This window comes from Phalangium opilio, unplaced genomic scaffold (genome assembly GCF_054372755.1).
Source record: "Phalangium opilio isolate 3A_F unplaced genomic scaffold, DU_Popi_V2 ptg000042l_1, whole genome shotgun sequence".
NCBI classification, from domain to species: Eukaryota; Metazoa; Arthropoda; class Arachnida; order Opiliones; family Phalangiidae; genus Phalangium; species Phalangium opilio.
Window position 1 is genome coordinate 229,781 of NW_028324166.1, and position 24,303 is coordinate 254,083.

At 41.7% G+C, this 24,303-nt stretch overlaps 3 protein-coding genes across 3 annotated transcripts; 1 reads left to right on the forward strand and 2 right to left on the reverse strand.

The window, feature by feature from the left end:
- Nucleotides 1–48: 48 nt before the first annotated feature.
- On the reverse strand, nt 49–5,309 carry Mccc2 (methylcrotonyl-CoA carboxylase subunit 2). Its single transcript, XM_089836027.1, has 13 exons — nt 5,091–5,309; nt 4,513–4,579; nt 4,340–4,421; nt 4,085–4,186; nt 3,349–3,476; nt 2,597–2,888; nt 1,954–2,053; nt 1,765–1,860; nt 1,601–1,673; nt 1,368–1,511; nt 1,116–1,272; nt 498–612; nt 49–422 (listed from the first exon to the last, which is right to left on the reverse strand). The coding sequence occupies exons 1-13, from the start codon at nt 5,226–5,228 to the stop codon at nt 219–221; spliced, it is 1,698 nt and encodes a 565-aa protein (XP_089692153.1). The 5' UTR covers nt 5,229–5,309; the 3' UTR covers nt 49–218.
- Nucleotides 5,310–5,686: 377 nt separating this feature from the next.
- On the forward strand, nt 5,687–17,989 carry LOC149678000 (structural maintenance of chromosomes protein 1A-like). The gene is made up of 16 exons (XM_089836973.1): nt 5,687–5,795; nt 5,863–5,942; nt 7,322–7,638; nt 8,583–8,751; nt 8,855–9,109; nt 9,900–10,378; nt 10,461–10,674; nt 11,263–11,634; nt 12,233–12,291; nt 12,367–12,762; nt 13,031–13,152; nt 14,465–14,760; nt 14,841–15,148; nt 15,315–15,483; nt 16,276–16,656; nt 17,757–17,989. The coding sequence occupies exons 1-16, from the start codon at nt 5,687–5,689 to the stop codon at nt 17,832–17,834; spliced, it is 3,804 nt and encodes a 1,267-aa protein (XP_089693099.1). The 3' UTR covers nt 17,835–17,989.
- A 4,699-nt stretch (nt 17,990–22,688) lies between these two features.
- LOC149678001 (uncharacterized) lies at nt 22,689–23,748 on the reverse strand. The gene is made up of 4 exons (XM_089836974.1): nt 23,709–23,748; nt 23,197–23,399; nt 22,907–23,116; nt 22,689–22,826 (listed from the first exon to the last, which is right to left on the reverse strand). Exons 1-4 carry the CDS (start codon nt 23,746–23,748, stop codon nt 22,689–22,691), a joined length of 591 nt encoding a protein of 196 aa, XP_089693100.1.
- Nucleotides 23,749–24,303: the final 555 nt, after the last annotated feature.

The following is a 24,303-nucleotide window of genomic DNA, read 5'->3' on the forward strand; positions in this document are numbered from 1 at the left end:
GTATTCATTGATGGTCAAGGCATGCAAGGGTCAAGGAAAAACCGTAAGTAATTGAAAATAAACCTTTATTTCTTTTTATTTAACCAACATGAACGATAAAGTACATTTGAACTGCAACATTAATTGGTAGAAAAATAGTTAAATTGGGTTTTGATTTTTAATTTGATTTTTGTTAATTTGGCGATTGTATGTATTGTCAGCGCGCGGGTACAAGTGGTTCACATTCTGAAGACGCCGAATTGTGTGTCGGGAATGGGGGCGTTGAGGGCGGCGCTCAGACTCAGTCCCAAGATCTTCCTGGTCTCTCTGGGGTCAATGACGCCGTCGTCCCATAAGCGGGCGCTCGAGAAGTAAGGGTTTCCCTCGGCCTCGAACCGCTCGATGATGGGTTCCTTCAACTCTTTCTCCTCTTCCAAAGTCCACTGTTCGGTGGTGGTGGATAAACAATTTAAACCTTAACACTAATTGAAGAGGGGGGGGGGAAGGGGGAGATATACTTTTTTTCCTTGTTTAATCCTTTGATCACGCGTGATCTGAGCCAGAACGCTGGCGGCCTGTTCCCCTCCCATCACCGAAATACGGGCGTTTGGCCACATGTACAAAAATCGAGGACTGAAATCAAACGCCCTCCAAATTATTTACAAGCTTTCATTTTCAGACATTTTGGCCTATTTTTACACTTCGTGACTTTTCCCCTGACAATTATTGGCCTATTCTTCTGAAATTCCCAAATATTTCCCAGAAATTATTGCCCTATTCTTCTGAAATTCCCAAATATTTGGCCTATTCATAAATTTCCCAAATTTATCCTGAGTTCCTGACAATTTTTTGGTCTATTCCTAAAATTCCCAAATTTATCCTGACAATTTTTTGGCCTATTTTTAAAATTCCCAATTTTATCCCTCAAATATTTGGCCTATTCTTAAAAATCCCAATTTTATCCCTCAAATATTTGGCCTATTCTTAAAATTCCCAAATTTATCCCTCAAATATTTGGCCTATTCTTAAAATTGCTGCCATGCAAGGTTTCCCTTAATGTAGAGATCTCATCGTCCCAGCTGTTGATGTTGACCCCGCGAACTTAGTAACAAAGTCATAAAATTGAACGAACTTACGAGTAAGCTCTTCCGCACATTCCGTAATTCCCGGCGCCATAGGAACCACCAATAATAACAGTGAATTTGGGTACCCTGGCGCAGGAAACGGCGGTGACCATTTTGGCGCCGTGTTTGGCGATACCACCGGCTTCGAAATCTTTCCCAACCATGAAACCTATTCCCCCCAAGTTAAAATAATACAATTTGACAATCCGTCATCAAACGTCGCTAATTACGACGATCTAATTACGATAATGACGATCTAATTACCGGTAATATTTTGAAGGAACAGTAAAGGTATTTTTCGTTTGCAACATAATTCGATAAAGTGCGTTCCCTTCAAGGCCGATTCCGAGAACAAGACGCCATTGTTGGCGATGATACCAATCGGGTATCCGTACAAACGCGCGAACCCTGTTCATTATTACATTATTACACGGACAACATTTTTTGCCTAAAAAACTCTTAGATTTCGAGGTTTTTTTGTAGCAACAATTACTTACCAGTGACCAAGGTCTCCCCGTAGAGCGCTTTGAACTCGTCAAAGCGACTTCCATCGACTATCCTGGCTATAACCTTTCCGTGAAACAATATTAAACACCACAATTCACCCTTTACCCATTTCTAATTACAATTAATTATAATTATAATTAAAATATTATTTTACTTCGTGGACATCGAAACTTTTTCTGAGATTGTCGCCAACAATTCCGTAAATATCGTCTAAAGGGTAAAGGGGTTCTTCCGGGGTTTCGCGACTTATCTAGAATCGATCAAGATGACGTCAGAACTTAAAGTCCCATCCCATTCAGACGAAGTTGTATCGTCTGAATAGGTCTTAAGAGTTCAATTTTACTTGAGGATTCTTAGTTCGGTTTAAGTTGGAGACGACTTTCCTGGTCAAGTGCAAGGCGTGATGGTCGTCTTCCGCCATGTGGTCAGTCACACCCGATTGCCTAACAATTTTAGATACCAAAATTCAAACAAAGGCCTTTTCAGACGATACAACTTTTGGGTCAAAAAGATTGTTGAGACAGCAAAAATTGGACACTGTTGGTCAATTGTTAATTTGGTTAAGAAACACGTGTCCAACTTCCGTTGACGTGTCCCAACTTCCGTTGACGTGTCCCAACTTGACTCATCATGTCAATGAGATGAAAAGTTGTATCGTCTGAAGAGGCCTTTAGATACTCGCGAATCGCGGTATATTAACTCAAGGGGAGAATGAAATGGTCAGAGAAACATTTCTTAACGAAACTAAAAAATATTTCAATCCGTTTGCATCGTGAAAAATGGACACCGGAAATACAAAATAAACTTCCTGGTGGAATAACCTACGTTCGTTTTAACCGATTTCCTTAATATTTAACGTAACACGCCGTCCGCCATTTTGTAAAATGGTGGACTTTAACGGCGAGTTTTGTATAAATTTTTCAAAAAAATTCAGTTGCTCAAAACGCTTGTACTTTGGTCAACTTGGTGATTAAGGGTACACCAACCTGCAATGAAGATCGGCACCACCAAGATCTTCGGAAGAAACTTCCTCGCCAGTGGCGGCTTTGACGAGCGGGGGTCCCCCCAGGAAGATGGTCCCTTGTTTCTTGACGATGACGCTCTCGTCAGCCATGGCGGGAACGTAGGCGCCACCCGCCGTGCAACTGCCCATGACGACCGCGATCTGCGGAATACCCTTGCAAGACATGGACGCCTGGTTGTAGAATATACGCCCAAAATGGTTCGTGTCCGGAAAGACTTCCGCTTGACGCGGCAAGTTGGCCCCGCCCGAATCGACTATTGATCGCGCCAATACGTTTAAAATTAGTCCACGAATTTTCCAGGAGTCCCTGGGTACTCTACTCTATTCTACCAGGGATAGATTTAATTTTAGAAGCAGGAATGGAGAACAGAGTAATCTGTCAAAGTCCCGGACCCCCTTCCACGGGACGGAGGGGGGGGGTATGAAAGAAGAGGAGGCGGGAGGGTCATAGCGAGACAGAGGTAAAAAGGAATTACGTCACTATTTTTCTGGCCGTCCCCGTCATCAGCAACGTCATCAAAACGTAGTTCAAGTGAGCCAATAAGATATGATTTAAACTTTTCGTTACGTACGTGTTGAAGGGAGGGGCCCTATCTATACTGGGTGGTCTATGAGTCGGAGGAACTGAAGTAAAATATAATAACCGTTCCGTTCTCCATTCCTACTTCTAAAATTAAATCTATCCCTGGTTCTTTCTACTTAATTATTATTTACCTAAATATATACAGGGTAGATTATTTTCTTGGGCAATCTCTTGAGCCCTCAAATGTTTTTTGACCGTTAATGGAAAATAAGTCCCGGCTTTGACAGTCGCGTCATTTGCGACAATCATGCATTCAACCCTGAAAAATTGACCAGTCCACCCCAAAATAAACAAAATTGGGTCCATGGATAAAGCTAGAATGCGCCTGAGCGTGAAATTTGTTTTCACGACGCAACAGGATAGGATAAGCAACTCCCTAGGTTATCTCCGACGGCAGCTTACAGACTAATGGCACCCCATGTTATTTGTCCATATACCTTAATACAGTCAAAGCTGGGCAACTGCCATTACTCTAACAGCAGCTTATACTCTGTTCCAGCTTCGGTTGTCAGTACGTTCAAAGCTAGACCGAGGTCTCTTGTGTCAACGTAGCTTTGCGCGTGCTGACAAGAGACGAACGCAATACTCATTATAAGGATTTTTGACCCTGAAAATGAGTATTTCGTTCGTCTCTTGTCAGCACGCACAAAGCTACGTTACATAGAGCCCTGGCTTTGAACGTACTGACAACCTGACACAAGAGACCTAGCTTTGCGCGTGCTGACAACCGATGTTGTAACAGAGTATATATGCAGAATAAGCTGTCGTCGGAGATAGCCTAGGGAGTTGCCTATCCTATAGCGTCGTGAAAACTAATTTCAAGCTCAGGCGCATTCTTTATCCATGGTATCCCATTAAAGGTCTTACCCCTGGACCCTTCCAATGCCGCAAACTATGCCGGCAGAGGGCACTTCGTCGTAACCATAAACATCCCAAGCTGCCAATTGCGATAATTCTAAAAATGGTGACCTACCAATGAAGGGTCAAGCCGAGCGCCGATTTCATTTTAAAATTAATTTCTTCATCGTATTTTGGCGCTCTTAAAGGAACACTATAACTCTCTTTAAAAGTCTTAAGAGTTATAGTGTCCCTTTAAACGGACTTATAAGAGGCGTGGCTTACCCGACATCGAGTAATTGGTTAATTCTGTCCCTGACTAATAACTTCCCCCTGGACACGTGTCTCTCGGCTGCCTTCTCATCTCCTAATTAATTCACCATTTTTTAATTAAGATTTTCCCAATTAAGAGCTTTGACCACGTGAGTGATTAAGATTAAAATGACGCGTGTATATACCTTTGCTGATTTTGGATATGTTAGCGTTTAAATTGTCCACCAGTACTTTCATGCGAGAGTAATTTTCCTTAAAATCCAAATTTTAATTTATCACAAAATTATAATTGTACGCCTTAATAGCACACCGTGTTATTTCTACATAGATCTTAATATAGGTAAAAGTAGGGGCTGCCAATACGCTATTGTTATTTCGGATTTTGAATGAAACCTTTGGATCATTTTGGGTTATAACTGGGGTAATTTTTATTTGACCAGTATATCTATATGAGGTAATTTTTATTTGACCAGTATCTTTATGGGGTAATTTTATTTGACCAGTGTCTTTATTTGAAAACGCTTATTTGACCAATATATCAAAAGGGGAAATGTATATTGAATTAATATATCTATGCGTCCAATCTCACACAGAGGTTATTTTTATTTATTTTTTTGGCCTACTAGGCCTAAATCCATGTAAAATATCCATTGTTATTGGTACATTATATCTATGGGAATTTTCTTATTGGTCCAATACCACCGTGGTAAAGTTTGATTGGCTTAGTAGTATCCTATGGTCAAACTCGAACATGATCACTCACCCTAAATTCATCTGAATTTCTGTCGGGTTCGGTGCCGATATGCGATAACTTGTCGAAATGAAATTGCCTATAATTTTTCAGGTTATTAACGCGTAAAAAACTTCTAACTGCCTTAAAACCAAATTTAATTGACGACATAACGTAATCACGCCACGAAAACGCGGAACTAAACTCGATAAAAGAACAACCGAGGCTTAAGCTCTTTAGCAGACGACTAATCTAAAAGCAGTCTGCTTATACTTTCCCAATGATTACGGGCTGTAAATAAGTAATTGTTGTCAGTTTGACAATTTTAAAATAATGAAAATAAGGTAGAATAATAAGAAATATAGCGTAAAATCGAGTAAATTAATTCAAATTATTTATAAATAAACAGAATAAGGAGCTAAATTTGATTAGAAACTTTGAAATAAATAATATAATTCGGTGTCCAATCGTTGCCGGCCTGGAAATTTTTTGAAAATGACCGCCAGGTGATTAACGCCGGCAACCGTTACTTTTTGGCGCGTTTCTCCGTGAAGATAGACGTTTTAATCGCGGAGTCAAGCGTAATTTTAATTCTAATTAACGCTAATTAGTTAGTTAATTCAGAAAGGATGTTTTCGTTGAAGAGCTTGGAGATTTCAAACTTCAAGTCTTTCCAAAATGAAACCAAGATCGACCCGTTTATAAACTTCTCGGCCATAATTGGTTCTAATGGCTCAGGTAAATAACCATTATAAATAAACACTGCTGTGGTTTCCCGCCTAATTTTAGACCATTTACTTATCAGGAAAGTCGAATATTGTGGATGCTTTTAGCTTCGTGCTTGGAGAGACCAACAGAGCGAATCTTAGGGTTTCAAAGTATACGGTAAGGATGACCTTATGACCTTTTCGGACCTAAGGGTCAAATGAAATTCATTCTTTTATTTGCTCAACGTTGTTTGGCTTAGTGATAAGCATGTTAAAAGTACCGAAAGGTATAGAGTGCTGTCAGTTGTGACGTCAGATCCAAGGTTAAACGTCACGAGTCTGCCTTTAGCAATGGGCGGCCATGACAGTTACCGTTTTTTCTTTATGGGAAAACAGCATGGGTGACGTCACACCGGCGCTTCAGACAGACTGACAGCACTCTATTTTCCAAAACCCAGTTAAGCCTAAAGTCAGGGAATTTTACATTTTGGGGGAATTTTACATTTTGCAATAAAATTTGGGGGAATTTCACATTTGGTCATAAAATTCGAGGAAATTTGACATTTTGTCATAAAATTCGGGGGAATTTGACATTTTGTCATAAAATTTAGGGGAATTTTAAATTTTGTCATAAAATTTGGAGGAATTTTAAATTTTGTCATAAAATTTGGGGGAATTTTAAATTTTGTCATAAAATTTGGGGGAATTTTAAATTTTGTCATAAAATTTGGGGGAATTTTAAATTTTGTCATAAAATTTGGGGGAATTTTAAATTTTGTCTTAAAATTTGGGGGAATTTTACTTTTGTCTTAAAATTTGGGGGAATTTTACTTTTGTCTTAAAATTTGGGGGAATTTTACTTTTGTCTTAAAATTTGGGGGAATTTTACTTTTTGTCGTCAAATTTGGGAGAATTTTACTTTTTGTCGTCAAATTTGGGGGAATTTTACTTTTTGTCGTCAAATTTGGGGGAATTTTACTTTTGTCTTAAAATTTGGGGGAATTTTACTTTTGTCTTAAAATTTGGGGGAATTTTACTTTTGTCTTAAAATTTGGGGGAATTTTACTTTTTGTCGTCAAATTTGGGGGAATTTTACTTTTTGTCGTCAAATTTGGGGGAATTTTACTTTTTGTCGTCAAATTTGGGGAATTTTACTTTTTGTCGTCAAATTTGGGGGAATTTTACTTTTTGTCGTCAAACTTGGGGGAATTTTACTTTTTGTCGTCAAATTTGGGGGAATTTTACTTTTTGTCGTCAAATTTGGGGGAATTTTACTTTTTGTCGTCAAATTTGGGGGAATTTTACTTTTTGTCGTCAAATTTGGGGGAATTTTACTTTTTGTCGTCAAATTTGGGGGAATTTTACATTTTGTCATAAAAGTAATTTTCTATTGGTTGGGTAAGTGGAAATTTGTCAGGGAAGATGAATGACTTTATGGAGTGACCTTTGAACTCAAATCATGTGGATCAATTTATTCAATTATAATTTGCGAAATGAACTTTGCAGACGACGTTTGAACCCTTGACCCCTCATTACAATAATAGTGTTTTGTTTCAGGAGTTGATTTATAATTGCGAAAGGAACGGTAGTTTTCAAGGTCGAGTGAAAGCCACCTTCGCCAGAGTGTCCGAGGAAGATGGTCAAGCGGAAGAGTCCGTCTCGTTCGCTCGAATCGTCAGCTCGGATGACGACACCCTCAAGATGGAGTACGAGGTCAACGAGGTGCCGGTCAGCAGTCGCGAGTATCGGGAGCGATTGGCCGAACTGAAGGTGGACATGAAGGCCAACTATTTCATCGTCAGTCAAGGTCAAATCGAGAACCTGGCCACCAGGAAACCCAAAGCCAGGATGGAACTCTTCGAACGAATGGCCTAGTCAGTACACACACCCTTACACTCTTCTTAATAAGTTAGCTCAGACAGAGGGCAAAAGGTCACGGGATCGAAATTCAAAAGGGGGGGGGGCTAAAGGTTAGGGGATCATACCGTCTTTGGAGGATTGGGGATTGTAACCTCCTTTTGTGGAATAAGGATTGTAGTTGAAATGGTCAGGAGATTGGGGGGGGGGGGCGGAAATTACGGGTCAAAAGGTCATGGTGTTGGTGGAGAAGAAGATTAAGAAAATTGACAGTTCACAAGGTCAGAGGATTGGAGGGGGAAATGACGGGGTCGCCCACAAGGTCAGGGGTTTGGAGGGAGAGATTGACAGGTCAAAAGGTCAATGGATTGGAGCGGTAAATGACGGGGTCACCCATAAGGTCACGGGATTGGAGGGGGAAATGACGGGGTCACCCATAAGGTCACGGGATTGGAGGGGGAAATGACGGGGTCACCAACAAGGTCAGGGGATTGGAGGGGGAAATGACGGGGTCACCAACAAGGTCAGGGGATTGGAGGGGGAAATTGTCGGGGTCACCCAGGTCAGGGGATTGGAGGGGGAAATTAAGGGGTCATCCAGAAGGTCAGGGGATTGGAGCGTGAAATTAAGGGGTCACCCAGAAGGTCGGGGGATTGGAGGGGGAAATTGTCGGGGTCACAAGGTCACGGGATTGAAGGGATAAATTGACGGGTCATAAGGTCACGGGATTGGATGGAGAAATGTTTAGGTCACGGGATTGGAGGGATAAATTGTCGGGGTCATAAGGTCACGGGATTGGATGGAGGAAATTGAAAAGTTCTCGAGACAGGGTTCATACAAACCTGGAAAACTCAAGGAAAATAAACAGTTGACAAAAAACTCGGGGAAAATTTTTAGTAAAACTGAGTCAGGGAAATTTGTAAGATAGGATTAAGCTAAGGTGGTATTGTTTGTCATTCAGTACGAGCGATTTGAGAGAGGAATACGACCGTCTGAAGCGGGAGATGGAGGAGGGGAGACGCGCCTGCGCCGTGGGCCTGGACAACAGGAAGAGGACCTACAAAGCCCTGCAATCCGCCAAACTACAACTGGAGAGGACCAACAAATGCAAAAACCTCAAGAAAAAAATCGTAAATAACATTCTCTCTCTCTCTCTCTTATTCGATTAGTGTCTCGGTCGGGCCTAAACTGGCCTACTTTACCCTTCCCCCCTCCACCTCTCGCCCCGCCTAGGAAGCGATGGAGGTGACGTATTACCTGTTCAAATTGTACCACCTTGAGAGGGAATTGCGAGACGGAGAGTTGGAACTCGAGAGGCACAATAATGTCATGAACGAGTGCTCGCTCGAGAAGGACAACCGCAAACGACGCTTCGAGGACAAAAAGACACACAAAGCTCAACTGCAAAGAGACTTGGCCACCAAGGACACCACTATCGCCCAATTGGTAAGCTCTCTCTCAACCTTCTTTCACCTCAGCACCACATGGGTCACCCTGATTTAGTTCAGAGCATTTAATTTGACCCCAAAGGAAGCTTAAGTATTTGACCTTATGACCCCCCCCCCCCGTTTCCATTATTCCCCTTTCTTGGCCTTTGATTTGGCTTATCACGGACTCAGTTTCAAATAACCCCTTGGTTTTTATCGTAATAAGGTAACTTGACCTTTTGACCTTGAACCCGTGGTCACTCTACTCTACTTTTTGTTTAGTTTCTATCGTAATGAGGTAACGTGACCTTTTGACCTTAAACCCGTTGTCACTCTACTCTACTTTTTGTTTAGTTTCTATCGTATTAAGGTATGCTGACCTTTTGGCCTTGAACCCGTGGTCACTCTCTTTACATTATGTTTAGTTTCTATCATCGTAATTGGGATTAGTGACCTTTTGACCTGGAATCCGTGGTCACTCTTTACTTTTAGTTCAGTTTCTATCATCGTAATTGGGTTAAGTGACCTTTTGACCTTGAACCCGTGGTCACACTCTTTACCTATTTTGTTTAGTTTCTATCGTAATTGGGTTAAGTGACCTTTTGACCTTGAACCCGTGGTCACTCTTTACATTATGTTTAGTTTCTATCGTATTAAGGTTACGTGACCTTTTGACCTTGTACCCGTGGTCACACTCTTTACTTATTAGCCTTTCATCTTATTCACTTATCTCGACCTTTGGTTTCATTATTAATATTTAAAAAAAAACGAGGGGCAATGCGTGACCTTATGACCTTGAAAGTCGTTAATTACGAGTTCAAGGTCATTTAAAGTTAACGTTAATTTAAAAGGAAGGCGAATTGAACAAAGTGAAGAGATCGGAAGTGGAGTGTAAAGAAAAGTTGAAGTACTCCGTGAGCAAAGTGAAACGCGACGCGAAATGTTTGGAGGCGGCGCTCCAAGCACGACGTCATCACGCCAAACTCATCGAGGACTTGGAAGCCGAAAAAAGCTCCGCCCATAAAGAGAAATCGGCTTTGGAACAAAAAATAGGCCAAAATTCCCAGGACTCGGAAGTTGGCGGTGGCGGCCATATTGAATTGGAAGAGGATGACCGGAACCGGTACTGGGAGTTGAAACGGGAAGTGGCCGAACGCTCCGCCGCCCTGAAACCGGAAGTAGACGCCCTTCGAGAGGAACTGAGATCCGAGTTGGAAAGACAACAGTGCCAAGAGAGATTGGACGCCGAGTTGAAACAAAGCTTGAACCGGAAAGTGGCGCTCTTTGAACACCAAAAGGACCGCTTCACCAAAATACAAGACGCCATCGCGTAAGTACCCTTCTTACTTGTCCTTCTTGGTACTAGTTAGGGATGGAATGGTAAGACGATGCGACCTTCGTGCGTGGTCTAGGGAAAATGAGGTGACCTCGCGTGACCTCGAGGCTGAAGTCCAGGCGTTTCAACGTCAACTCGGCGAAGAGAAGGATACCTTGGTGTCCGTTAATCGGCAACTGGAGGAAGTGGTCCGCAAGTTGGGACAAGTCCAAGACGCCAAATATGTCCAACAGCAAATGGAGCAGAAGCAAGCCCGATTGGACCATCTCAAGGCGCTCAACCGCGGAGTGGTCAGTATCCGTTTTTTTACGTTCTTTATTATAGGGTTTTATTAGTAATAGTTGGTCAGGGAAAAGGTCAAAGGAAGGTCGGGGTTTCTTGAAATAGACGTAAAAGTTTAGGGAATGATCAGGGAATTTCAAACTGGACCAAAGTGCTCGGGGGGGGGGATGTCAGGGATTGACCAAAAAGGTCAGGGATCTTTTAAAATTTAAGAATAGGCCAAAATGAATCTGGAAAGGTCAGGGAATTTAAGAATAGGCCAAAATGAATCGGGAAAGGGCGGGGAATTTAAAAATAGGCTAAAATGGACCGGAGAAGGGCAGGGAATTTGGAAATAGGCCAAAATGGACCGGAGAAGGGCGGGAATTTGGAAATAGGCCAAAATAGACGAGGAAAGGTCAGGAAAAGTTAAGAATTGTGTCTGAAAGGTCGGAGAAAAATTCTTGGAATTTAAGAATGTGTCATGAAGGTCAAAAAAGGTCAGGGCGTAAAAGTTTAGGGAAAGATCAGGGAATTTCAAACTGGACCAAAGTGCTCGGGTGAAAATGTCAGGGATTGACCAAAATGGTCAAACGTCTCTTCACTTTGTATCTCAGCACGGTCGCCTGATCGATTTGTGCGATGTGCCCGACGATCGGTACAAAGTGGCCGTGACCAAAGTGATGTCCGCGCATTTGGACGCCATTGTGGTTGAGAGCGGAGAAGTGGCCGTGAAATGCATTGACCTCTTGAAGGAGAAACGTCAACCGCGCGAAACCTTCTTGCCCTTGGACGGATTGTGGGTTCAAAACCCCAAACTGCTGGACCCCAATATGCCCGCTGACGTCAAACGCGTCATTGACGTCCTCCGCTTCGATAGGAGATTCAAAGAGGCCGTCATCTACGCCACCGGAAACGTCTTCATTTGCGAGACGCCCGAACAAGCTAGTTATATCGCCCATCAGATGCCCGACCGAAAGAGACGAAACGTAAGTCAATGCCTAGTATCATTTAGGCTTAATTTTGGAACCATACTGCTATATGAGCCTCGGCGTTCAGTACCACTCAACGGGTTAAACCGGTGAGCTCAGCGCTGACACTGTTGATTGTCACTGAACGCACCCGTTTGTTTTACCAGGAAATAAAGCGTGGGGGGGGAGGGTGTCAGTCTGGGAAATAAGGATATTTTTTAAACTAGTCCTTGGGACCAGTGACCCTCTAGTGTCCTAAATAATAAAGTGGTCTCCGGAGTGGTCCCAGCCTTTGCTCTCCAATAGATTTGCAATTAATAAACTGGTCCCGAGGACCAGTAACCCCCACTTCTTGAATTAAAAAACTAGTCCAAGCAATTAATAAACTGGTTTTGGACCAGAGGAAGTGCACTGCTATTTCCCAGACTGGAGGGTGTATCATTTAAGCTTAATTTTGGAAACATACTGCTTTACGAGCCGGGGCGTTCAGCACCACTCAACGGGTTCAACCGGTGAACTCAGCGCTGACACCGTTGATTGTCACTGAACGCACCCGTTGATGCTTCCTGGAAATAAACCGTGGGCTGGGCGGGGGCGTGGGTCATTTCTTCCTTAGGCCGTCTCTTTGAACGGAAGTTACTATCGCAAAAACGGGTTCATTTCCGGCGGACAACTGTAAGTATAACTGGTTTAAGAGTAAGCTAGGTCACGTGGTACGAAGGGGTCACGTGTTCCGTCCGTTGTGTGTAGGGATTTGGAGCGACGCGCTCGTCGTTGGGACGAAAAAGACCTCCGGGATTTGAAAGGTAGCAAGAAGAGTTTATTGGCGGAGCGGGAGCGGGCCACCAAAGTGATTGGTCGACAGTACGAACTGGAGCAGAAGATGTCGCGAAAGGCCGAGTTGGACAAACGATCGGACTACCTGGGAGTGCAACTTCTCGAGGACCAGAAAGCCCTGGACACGCTGCGGAATGAGGTGGACTCGCTCGGTCAACGGGAGCGACAATGCCGCGCCGATTTGGAGCAACTGGTCCAAGAGGTCCAGACACTCGAGGACCAACTCCGGACACGACAAGAGGAAATGGACGCCATCGAGGATCGAGTCTTTCACGAATTTTGCCAGCGACTTGGACTGCAAAATATAAGGTATTTAACATTTTTAATTAATATTTTAATTAATGAGGGTTAATATTTTAATTAATGAGGGTTAATATTTTAATTAATGAGGGTTAATATTTTAATTAATGAGGGTTAATATTTTAATTAATGAGGGTTAATATTTTAATTAATGAGGGTTAATATTTTAATTAATGAGGGTTAATATTTTAATTAATGAGGGTTAATATTTTAATTTATGAAGGTTCGTGTTTTAATTGCTTTAATCGCAATTAAGCTTTAATGAATTGTAATTTAGGCAATACGAGGACCGGGAAATTAACGCGAAACTCGAGAACAAGAAGAAGTTGCTCGATTTGGAAAATCTGATCAATTCCATCAATAACAGATTGGAATTTGAACAAGCCAAACACGCCCGAGGTATGTACACACTTTACTAATTCCGTTCAGTTCAGTTCATTTTATTTCAAATGCTGATGTCGTCCGCTATAAGAATTTTCATAGATCTTTCATGGATGAAGGATGCGCGTGAGGAAATTTGTTTTCACTCTACAGGATAGGCAACTCCCTATCTCGAGCGACAGAATATTCTGTATACACTCTGTTACAACGTCGGTTGTCAGCACGCGCAAAGCTAGGTCTCTATGTAACGTAGCTTTGTACGTGCTGTCAAGAGACAAAAAACTTCAGGATCTTCAGGATTTAAAATATCCGCGAGTTTTTTAGCTCGAGTGCACGGACCTCTAGACCTTAGTTTCAAATACGTGTGAAATTGTATACAGTCTACTACACGCATTTGAAACTAAGGCCTAGAGGTCCGTGCACTCGAGCTAAAAAACTCGCGGATATTTTAAATCCTGAAGATCCTGAAGTTTTTTGTCTCTTGACAGCACGTACAAAGCTACGTTACATAGAGAAATAGCTTTGCGCGTGCTGACAACCGACGTTGTAACAGAGTGTATACAGAATATTCTGTCGCTCGAGATAGGGAGTTGCCGATCCTATAGCGTGAAAACAAATTTCCGCACGCGCATCCTTCATCCATGGATCTTTATTTAAATTCCCATTTTGCAAAATCTGGCCCCAGTATTTGATCTGAACTGAACTGAACTGGTCCGTATTCTTTTTTTAGATGTTTCTTAGTTCCGTTCAGTTCATTCTATTTTAAAAATTAAGGAAAATAATGCTGATGTCGTCTGCTATAAGAAATTTATTTAATTTTCCTTAAATTGCAAATTCCAGCCAGTGTTTTTTTTCCTGTGAATTGAACTGAACTGGTGCGTCATTTTTGATATTCTTGAGTTTAGTTCAGTTCATTATTAAGAACGAAATGAGAGGGCATTTAGTATCTCAACCCCAGTAACATTTCTCGCGGATCAGGATTTTTCTTTTTTTATGAACTGAACTGAACCGAACTGGTACGTCATTTTAGATAGTCCTGAGCTTAGTTCAGTTCATTTATATTATCGAAATGAGAGGCGATTAGTATCCCCCCCCCCCCCGGGTAACATTTCTCGGATCAGGAAATTTTTATTTTTTTTATGAACTGAACTGAACCGAACTGGTACCTTATTTTAGATATTCCCGAGTTTAGTTCAGTTCAGTTTATAGGAACGAAATGAGAGGCATTTAGTATATTTCCCCCCTCCCCTCCATTTACATTTCTCGCGGATCGGGAATTTTTCCTCTTTTTTATGAACTGAACTGAACTGAACTGGGCCTGTATATTTAGACCTAATTTCGAAATGGGAGTCGACCGTGCGGGATGGTAACCTCGAAATTGAAAGATTGGAATCGGAGAGGGTGGGAGCGGAGGAAGCGGTCGCGAGGGCGAGCGGTCAATTGGCCGAAGCGGTCGCGGAGCGGGATGACCTGAAGGGTCAATGCCGCCAAATGGAAAAAGAGCTGAAAGAGGAATACGCCGGGATGATCGAGGCCCAGAAAAAATGGCTGCGAACCAATCAGGTGGCGCAAAAGGCCCAAGAGCGACAAAGGGTCAAGGAATCGCGACGTCACAGATTGCTAGAGGTCAGACACGCCGCCTTTTTGATAATTAATATTTTAGCTTAATTAATTTTGATAATTAAGGCTGGGGTTAAATTGCTTAGGCTTGCAGGGTGTTGAATATTTCGTTGCCATTGCAATCGGGGTCTTTGTCCAGTTTGCCGATCAACACCCCGGGGGGAACAACAACGTCCGGCTCTTCCCCCTCCTCGGACCCGACGGCCACGCCCTCTCTCTTGGATGGGGTGGCGCCCCCCTTGACCCTCGATTATGAGCTTTTGCCCGTTGAATTGCGACTCATTGATGAGCCTGAAGAAATGACCCGGAAGGGTCAAGAGATGGAGAAGGAAATCGAGGAGGCCAAAAGGGTCTTGAGACAACGGAAGTGCAATCATCCGCAAGCCACAAGAACGTGAGTATAAATGACATACATTTAATTGTTGGTTCGTTTTATCCGCGTCTAAAATTGGTAAAAAGGTCAAAGGGGGTCAAAAGTCCAGGAATTTTAAATGAACGAGGTCAAAAATGTCCTGGTAAAGGCAAGGAATTTAAAAAATCTCGTGGTTGGGGGTGTTTAGGTTGCGGGTGGCTCAAGAGGAGTACGCGCTGGCCACCAATTCCTTCCGGAGAATGAACATGAAAGCCAAGCACGATGGACGGAAGTTCGCGCAAATCAGAAAGCGCCGCTGCCAACTATTCCACCAATGCTTCGACAATGTCGCCCAAAACATCAACCAAATATACAAGGTAATTATTCGCCAATTCAATTGGCCTAACTCGCCTCTATTTCCTCGAATTTAATTGGTCTAATTCGCTTCTATTTTATAGTTGGTGTAATTCGCTTCTATTTTATAGTTGGTGTAATTCGCTTCTAATTTAATTGGTCTAATTCGCTTCTAATTTAATTGGTCTAATTCGCTTCTAATTTAATTGGTCTAATTCGCTTCTAATTTAATTGGTCTAATTCGCTTCTAATTTAATTGGTCTAATTCGCTTCTAATTTAATTGGTCTAATTCGCTTCTAATTTAATTGGTCTAATTCGCTTCTAATTTAATTGGTCTAATTCGCTTCTAATTTAATTGGTCTAATTCGCGTCTATTTGGTCTAATTTAATTGGTCTAATTCGCGTCTAATTTAATTGGTGTAATTCGCGTCTAATTTAATTGGTCTAATTCGCGTCTATTTGGTCTAATTCGCGTCTATTTGGTCTAATTCGCTTCTAATTCATTTGGTCTGATTCGCTTCTAATTCATTTGGTCTAATTCGCGTCTATTTGGTCTAATTTAATTGGCCTAACTCGCGTCTGTTTCGTCTAATTTAATTGGTCTATTTCTCGTCTATTTGGTCTAATTTAATTGGTCTATTTCTCGTCTATTTGGTCTAATTTAATTGGTCTATTTCTCGTCTATTTGGTCTAATTTAATTGGTCTATTTCGCGTCTTTTTCGTCTAATTTAATTGGACTAACTCCCGTCTATTTCGTCTAATTCGCGTCTATTTGGTCTAATTTAATTGGTCTAACTGGCGTCTATTTTTGAGGACTTGACGGGCGACGAGGGGTCCGAAGCCAGCTTGAGTTTGGAGGGGGGCGAGGATGGGGGCGAGCCGTACTTGGGCGGTTTGCATTACAACTGCGTGGCCCCCGGGAAGCGCGTCACCCCCATGGAGGATTTGAGCGGGGGCGAGAAGAGCATGGCGGCCTTGGCCCTGGTCTTCGCCATTCACCAGCACCAGGGAGCGCCCTTCCTCATCCTCGACGAGTTTGACCAGGCCCTGGACAAGAACAACATCGCCAAGGTCACCGCCTTCCTCAATAGCCGGACCACCGCCCCCCACGGAGGCCACTTTCAATGCATCATCGTTTCCCATCACCGCCAGTGTTACAGGCGCGCCGACGCCATCTTGGGAGCCTTCAGACCCGTGAGTACCCTTTCACACATTCTCTTGACTTTGGTGACTTTGAAGTAGCTTTAAGTATCGCTTTTTTGTGACTTAATGTTGAAATACTCGCTTTGGTGACTTTGAAGTACCTTCGAGTACCTATTTTTGTGACTTTGAAGTAGCTTTAATTATCGCTTTTTGTGACTTAATACCGTAATACTCAGTTTTGGGGACTTCGAAGTAGCTTCAAGTACCTTTTTTGTGACTTAATTCCGTAATACTCGGTTTTGGGGACTTTGAAGTAGCTTCAAGTATCTCTTTTTTTGCGACTTAATGCCGTAATACTCGCTTTGGGGGGACTTTGAAGTAGCTTCAAGTACCTCTTGCTGACTTTGAAGTCTTTGAATATTGTTTTTGGGTTGACTTTTAAACCGCGATTGCTTAGGCGACTTTGAACTTGAAGTCTTGTTTTGGCGTGCCGATTTTCGTGACTTCTTAAATACCTTTGGTAATCTCTGTGGTGGGTGACTTTGAAGTCTTTGAGTACGGCTGCTTATATTCTTCTTCTAAACGCTGAGATATTGATTACGTACTTTAACGAGTTACTTTTCAAGGTGACTTTGAAGTCTCATTAGGGGAGGGGTTTATTCAGGCCCCCGGGGGGTGGGGGGGGGGCGATGAATGATTGCTTTTTAATGAATTTGTCAGCTTTTGCGCGCACCCTTTTTGTATGGCGAGTTGCTGCCTCTTTTGCCTCTTTTCCATCGAGTTTGAAGTTTGCCAGTTAAGATCATAATTTCATAAGTGATACGTTCCATAAGTGTGTCACTTTAACCAAGAAGCGATATCTATTGTTTAGCAGGGAGAAGTTATAAGATATCGCTTCTTGCCATTAATTGGTAAATTAGTGAATGAGTGAGTGAGGTCATAGATTGAGGGAGGCCTGGTCAAAGGGGCTGATGTCAAATTTGGGCTTAGTAATGCGCAGAATAAATAGGAGTGCCTAGATGGCGCTGTAAGTCTCTCAGTAGCATTACGAACTTGTACTCATACTTATGGAGCGTATCACTTATAAACTTCCGCGTGTTCTGGTGAGTTGGTAATTGACCAATGGGATTATATTTATTTTGCAAATTTAGCCCAATGATCCCTCGTTGGGAACGGAACTCAGGACATTATACGTCCGCCGATTTCGCGATGATTCAACTCTAGAGTGAATTATTTATAATTTAATGCGTCGTTTATACCTTTTAAATTTATAGTTTAATGCGCAATTTAATACGCTCACCTTTTTAATGTATAGTTTAATGCCCAATTTAAACGCGCACCTTATTAATTTATAATTTATAATTTAATGCGCAGTTTATACGCTCACCTTATTAATGTATAGTTTAATGCGCAATTTATACGCGCACCTTATTAATATATAGTTTAACGCGCAGTTTATACGCGCACCTTATTAATATATAGTTTAACACGCATATTTTTAATATATAATTGATTACTCCATTTTTAAACACGCATATTTTTAATGTATTACTTAATGAGCTATATTTGAGCAGCACATTCTTTTTAATATATAATTTAAGGTTGAATTTTCTGAGCTCACTTTAGCTAGTCAACCCCTGTGATTCACGTAATAGCTGCTCATTCATTCTCATCCACTAGTTTTTACGCGCACTGTTTTGAATTCCCTCTCCTTGAGTTCATTTATATAATATTACTAATATTTCGAATTCACTCTCATTCCAAGTGAATTTTCTATAATTATTCATTTTTCAAGTTTTATGATATCCTTGTTTAATGAAACCATGAAATGAATTCATGGAATTTGAGTTCCTAATATATTATATTTTAAACACGCGTGTAATGCGTAGTGTAATGTTCTTCAATTTCCCAGCATATTTTGCGAAATTTTGTAGTTCCTGAAAAGCATTTTAGTTCATTATTCATTATTCAGATATAATACAAATGTTTTCCCCGAATTTTGTTCAATAAAAACTAATTTTTAATATCGTTTACTTAAATGACTAATAATTTTTGAAATCGTTATCTGAATTTGAACGCCGGGTCTTATAGGACATTGGGTTACAGGGTTCATAAGGAACCTGGGTAAGTCAGGGATTTGGAAAATGCGGCTGGAATAAGTCAGGGATTTAAAGTTGTTGTTTTCTAAAAGGTCAGGGATTTAAAGTTTCTCCCTAAAAGGTCAGGGATAACTCAGGGATTTAAAGTTTCTCCCTAAAAGGTCAGGGATATGTCAGGGATTTAAAGTTTCTCCCTAAAAGGTCAGGGATTTAAAGTTTCTCCCTAAAAGGTCAGGGATTTAAAGTTTCTCCCTAAAAGGTCAGGGATTTAAAGTTTCTCCCTAAAAGGTCAGGGATTTAAAGTTTCTCCCTAAAAGGTCAGGGATTTAAAGTTTCTCCCTAAAAGGTCAGGGATTTAAAGTTTCTCCCTAAAAGGTCAGGGATATGTCAGGGATTTCGTTTTGGTATATCAAACCATGCTAAATATGGGCCCATGTGTGTCCATGAAGTGGACTCTACGGGTAACCACTTACTTAAAATGGTCGCAGGGATATTGGTGTCAAAATTTGGTGGTCAGGGATAAGCTGGTTATAAAAGTCAGGGATTTTCATCGCTTCACAGACAAAGCTTAGATTATTTATTTTTGAACTAATCTTTATTTGATTTTAATTACTCAAGGCCCTTAATTAAGGCGGCTGTAATTACAAATATTTATTTATTTATTGATTTATTCTTCGTAACTGTCGAATTGGGGTCGTGAATCTTCCCCGCTTTGACCTTGACTATTTTCGCCGCTTTGACCATCTTCGCCGCTGTATGGCTCGGGCGTCTCGAACTTACGGCAAATACCGTCCAAACAGTATCCCTGCACGCGTAATTGAATTGGTCAACCAATTAGAATAGAATCCCTCCCCCCGGAACGAAAAAGACAATGTTGTATCTTACGTATTCGGACGTAAACTCGTCACTATCTTCGGTCTCTGGAAATTCGCAGTACTTGTAATCGCCGCGGGTGGCGTTCGTGACGCCGCCGTTATCGTCTCGGCACGTGATTTCGCAACCTTTTCTTTCGAATGACACCAGGCTTTGGTAGTTTTTCAGTTTTTTCAAGCAAGCTCTCACGTCACTCTCGTCCACGCATTTAGCGTTCAAACACTGCCAAATCAAGATGATTAATATTGATTACAATTTCGAGAAAATGAGGACTTACGACTCCTTCGGAGGAACAAGGGGTAAAATCGACGACGACCGTGTCATCGGTCACTCGCCTGACACCCATGAAGCAATTGAACAGGCAGTTGTCCGAGCCTTCCACAGCGTCGGCCCAGACTGGACTGCTGTTAATAGAATCTTGGGAAAAACCGTGGTACAAAATTTCGTCTTGAAATCGGGAGATTCCCCTTCGTCGGCGACGCCTGCCACAAAATATTTGTCATTTACGCAAACGTGATAGAACACCCTATCGGGGATGGGAAAGCTGGGACCCTAGACAGAACACCTTATCGGGGATGGGAAAGCTGGGCCCTAGACAGAACAGCCTATCGGGGATGGGAAAGCTGGGTCCTAGACAGATTATTATTGAAAGGGTAATTGCTAATTATGCATGGACTAAAGTGCGAGAGTGGCATGCTCAGATAATAAATCAATGATTGGAGTCGAAAATGTAACTTCTGTGACACGATTTTGCTAAGAACATTGGAGTCACGAGTGCTTTAAGGATGCGATAAACTTTGGATGGTCTAAACAACAGCGTAATGTCCCCGAAACCTTTCATGGACGAATTAGTGTAGAGTGGCGATTATTTGTACTTACCGAGAGCGAGGAGAGCGAATAGGACGGTGGTGGTGAACATCTTGTCGGTTCGGTATGGTTCCTGTATCGCCTCGAACCCTTTATATATGTTAATTCAAAGTTAAATTAACGAATTAATCAAACTGAATTAATGGTTGAAACTCGACCCGAATAATAACTCATTAATTTTAAATTGAAAAACGAATCTGCGCTCAAAAACATTTCATTGTGTTTTTTCAATGAACACCTGCGACACTAACCCGCGTCCACCCCCTCCCCCTCCCCATCGCTCCCCTTTCGTGTCTACTTTGTCTACCAAGGGCGAGCGAATAAAGTTTAGGACTACCTAACCGTAATTAAAGTCGGAACACCCAAATATCTGGTCAACCAGACTCAAGTCAGGAATTTCGGAAATCATTTGAAATGTTAGGGAATTTTAAAATAGGACTATCTCAGTTGTGACGTCAGTACCTAAGTAAAACATCATGGGCTTAGCTTTGGCAGTGGGCGGCCATGTTTGGTACCACTTTGGTGGTTCTATGGGGCAAATAGCATGGGTGACGTCACTCTTAGACTTCTGAACTAGCTCTATTACTGTTAAAAGTCTGGGAATTTTAGCTATAGATATCTTGCACTCAAAAGGGGCTAGGGAAATTTTCGCAACTTTAACTACGCATGCGCTTCAGGTTCGCCAGTCATTTGTTATTAGAGCATCTCGGGTATGTAGGTTTGGAACTGAATGATAATTGCTGAATGGAACAGAATACTACAACAAGCTTAATAGCTGTAATTGAATTGCAATTGCACTGGCAACACTTTTCCGCCAACTATCTATGGAGCTATCTCAGTTGTGACGTCAGTGCCTAGGTAAAATGTCACGGTTTAGCTTTGGCAGTCGACGGCCATGTTTGGTACCGGTTTGGTTCTATAGAGAGCTCTCAGATGGGATAGTAGTACGTCACACCCATCCAAGTCCCGGCGCTGTTGTGGTAGCCATATTGTTGGTGGTCTCGGCTTCATTCCCGCAGTTTAAACCCACCCACCAATATGGCCGAGTAAATTAGGTCACGAGACTCAGCTCCTCCCCCTCCAACTGAAAGCTCTCGGGCGAGTTTGGCTTAAATTTAAGTAAACGTTATTAACTGTTATATCTTTGAATGAATAACGACTCGATGCATTGTTTGTCAATTATTGTCAATGGGTTTCCTTTACCCTTGACCTTCAAATTCGCCGAACAATACTTTGTGATTTTCTTGTTCACTCGAAAACAAGTTTATCGATTGAACCAAATAAATATTGATTGGTTTTAGGACGGGACGACATTAATCCCTTGAAACGGAGAAAGCTGATTGGGAAAATAATTATTATTATTATTGCCGTAATACTATCTTTGGGGACTTTGACGTAGCTTTAAGTACCTATTTTTGCTGACTTTGAAGTCTTTGAATATTGGTTTTGGGTTTTCTTTTAAATCGCGATGGCTTAGGCAACTTTGAAGTCTTCTTTTAGCGCGCCGCTTTTCGTGACTAAATAGGAGCTCGTGCTCTAAGTCTCTCAGTAGCATTACGAACTTGTCTAGGTACCTAGTGCACTCATACTTATGGAACGTATCACCATAAACACGTATAAACTTACTTGTTCTAGTGAGTTACTGATTGATGGAATTATATTTATTTTGCAAATTTAGCCCAATGATCCCTCGGAGGGAACGGAAATTTGAGTTCATTATTCAATATTCAGATATTACTAATATGTCTTCAATATCTATTCAAATGTTTTCCCCGAACTTTGTTCAATAAAAACTAATTTTTAATATCATTTATTTAAATGACTATAAAATTTTAAAATCGTTATCTGAATTTGAGCGCCGCGTCTTATAGGTCATAGTCCCCAGCGTCCGTGCCCAACCTGTTTAAGTCAGGGATTTGGAAAATGTGTGGGAAAAGTAAGGGATTTAAAGTTTCTCCCTTAAAGGTCAGGGATTTCGTTTGGTATCATCAAGCCATGCTAAATATGAGCTGCAGGTGTGACCATGTCACCATGAAGTGGCCTCTACGGGTAAACACGTACTTAAAATGGTCCCGGGGATATTGGTGTCAAAATTTGGTGGTCAGGGATAAGCTGGTTTTAAAAGTCAGCAGGGATTTTCATCGTTTCTTAGACAAAGCTTAGATTATTTTATTTTTGAACTAATCTTTATTTGATTTTAATTACTCAAGACCCTTAATTAAGGCCTTAATTACAAATATTTATTTATTCTTCGGTACTGTCGTATAGGGTTTGCGAATCTTCCCCGCTTTGACCTTGACTATTTTCTCCGCTTTGACCATCTTCGCCGCTGTATGGCTCGGGCATCTCGAACTGGTGGCAAGTACCGTCCAAACAGTATCCCTGCACGCGTAATTGAATTGGTCAACCAATTAGAATAGAATCCCCCCCCCCGGAACGAAAAAGACAATGTTGTATCTTACGTATTCGGACGTGAACTCGTCGCCATCTTGGGTCTCGGGCAACTTGCAATAGTTGTAATCACCGCGGATGGCGTTCATGGCGTTATAGTGCTCGTCTAGGCACGTGATTGCGCAACCTTCCGTTTTGAATGCAGCCAGCGTTTGTTGGGGTTCCAGTTTGTCCAGGCAAGCTCTCAGGTCACTCTCGTCTACGCATGTTCCGTTGAGGCACTTTTCCAAACCCCACCAAGAGGCGATTAATATTGGTTCCAATGAATTAGGAACAAATTATGATGTAGGAGTGTACTTACGACTCCTTCGGAGCAAGGGGTCAAATTGGGGGCGTGCCTGGCCACGGTCATTCTTTCGGTACCCACGAAGCAATTGAATTGGCAGTTGTCCGAGCCTTGCACGTCGAGGGCCCAGACTAGTTCGTCAGTCGCGTCTTGGTGAAATTCCTTGGAGCAAAAGTTCATCTTGGAATTGGCAAGAAACTCTTCGTGATCGGCGACGCCTATAACGAAATAGTTGTCATTTACACAAACGTGATAAAACAGTACCCTATCCGGGATGGGAAAACTGGGACCCTAGCTTCATTTGTTCCCTACAAAAATGCATACCTATTTTTATTGTAAGGGTAAGTACTAATTATGGGATGGGACCCAAGGACATGCAGTGGGATGGTTCTATGGGAAATCAATTTGGGGGTCAATAAGGGTCATAGCCTAACGCCAGCTAAGTACATTGGGGTCACGAGTGCTTTAATATTGCGATAAACTTGCTCGGCATTAGACGAATAAGAGTGGCGAATATCTGTACTTACCGAGAGCTAGGAGAGCGAATAGGACGGTGGTGGTGAACATCTTGTCGGTTCAGTATTGTTCGTGTATCGACTCGAACTCTTTATATATGTTTAATCCAAAGTTAAATTAACGAATTAATCAAACTGAATTAATGGTTGAAACTCGACCCGAATAATAACTCATTAATTTTAACTTGAAAACGAATCTGCGCTCAAAAACATTTCATTGTGTTTTTTCAATGAACACCTGTGACACTAACCTGTGTCCACCCCCTCCCCCTCCCCATCGCTCCCCTTTTTTCTACTTTGTCCACCAAGGACGAGCGAATAAAGCTTAGGACTAACCGTAATTAAAGTCGGAACACCTTGCAGTGTAAATTTAGGAAATCATTTGAAATGTAAGGGAATTTTAAAATTGCTTTTAAAAGTCTGGGAATCTTGCACTGAAAGGGGCTATAGAAATTTTCTCTCAACTTTAAAGTGTTAGTGACATAATTTTCGTCACCCACAAACTTAAAATGCGAAAAAAATCCTTGAAAAATCTAGTTTATTATGATATGTTTACTTTTTTATTTGGTTTCGTAGCAATTTATTAAATTGCAATCAAAGTTTTGTG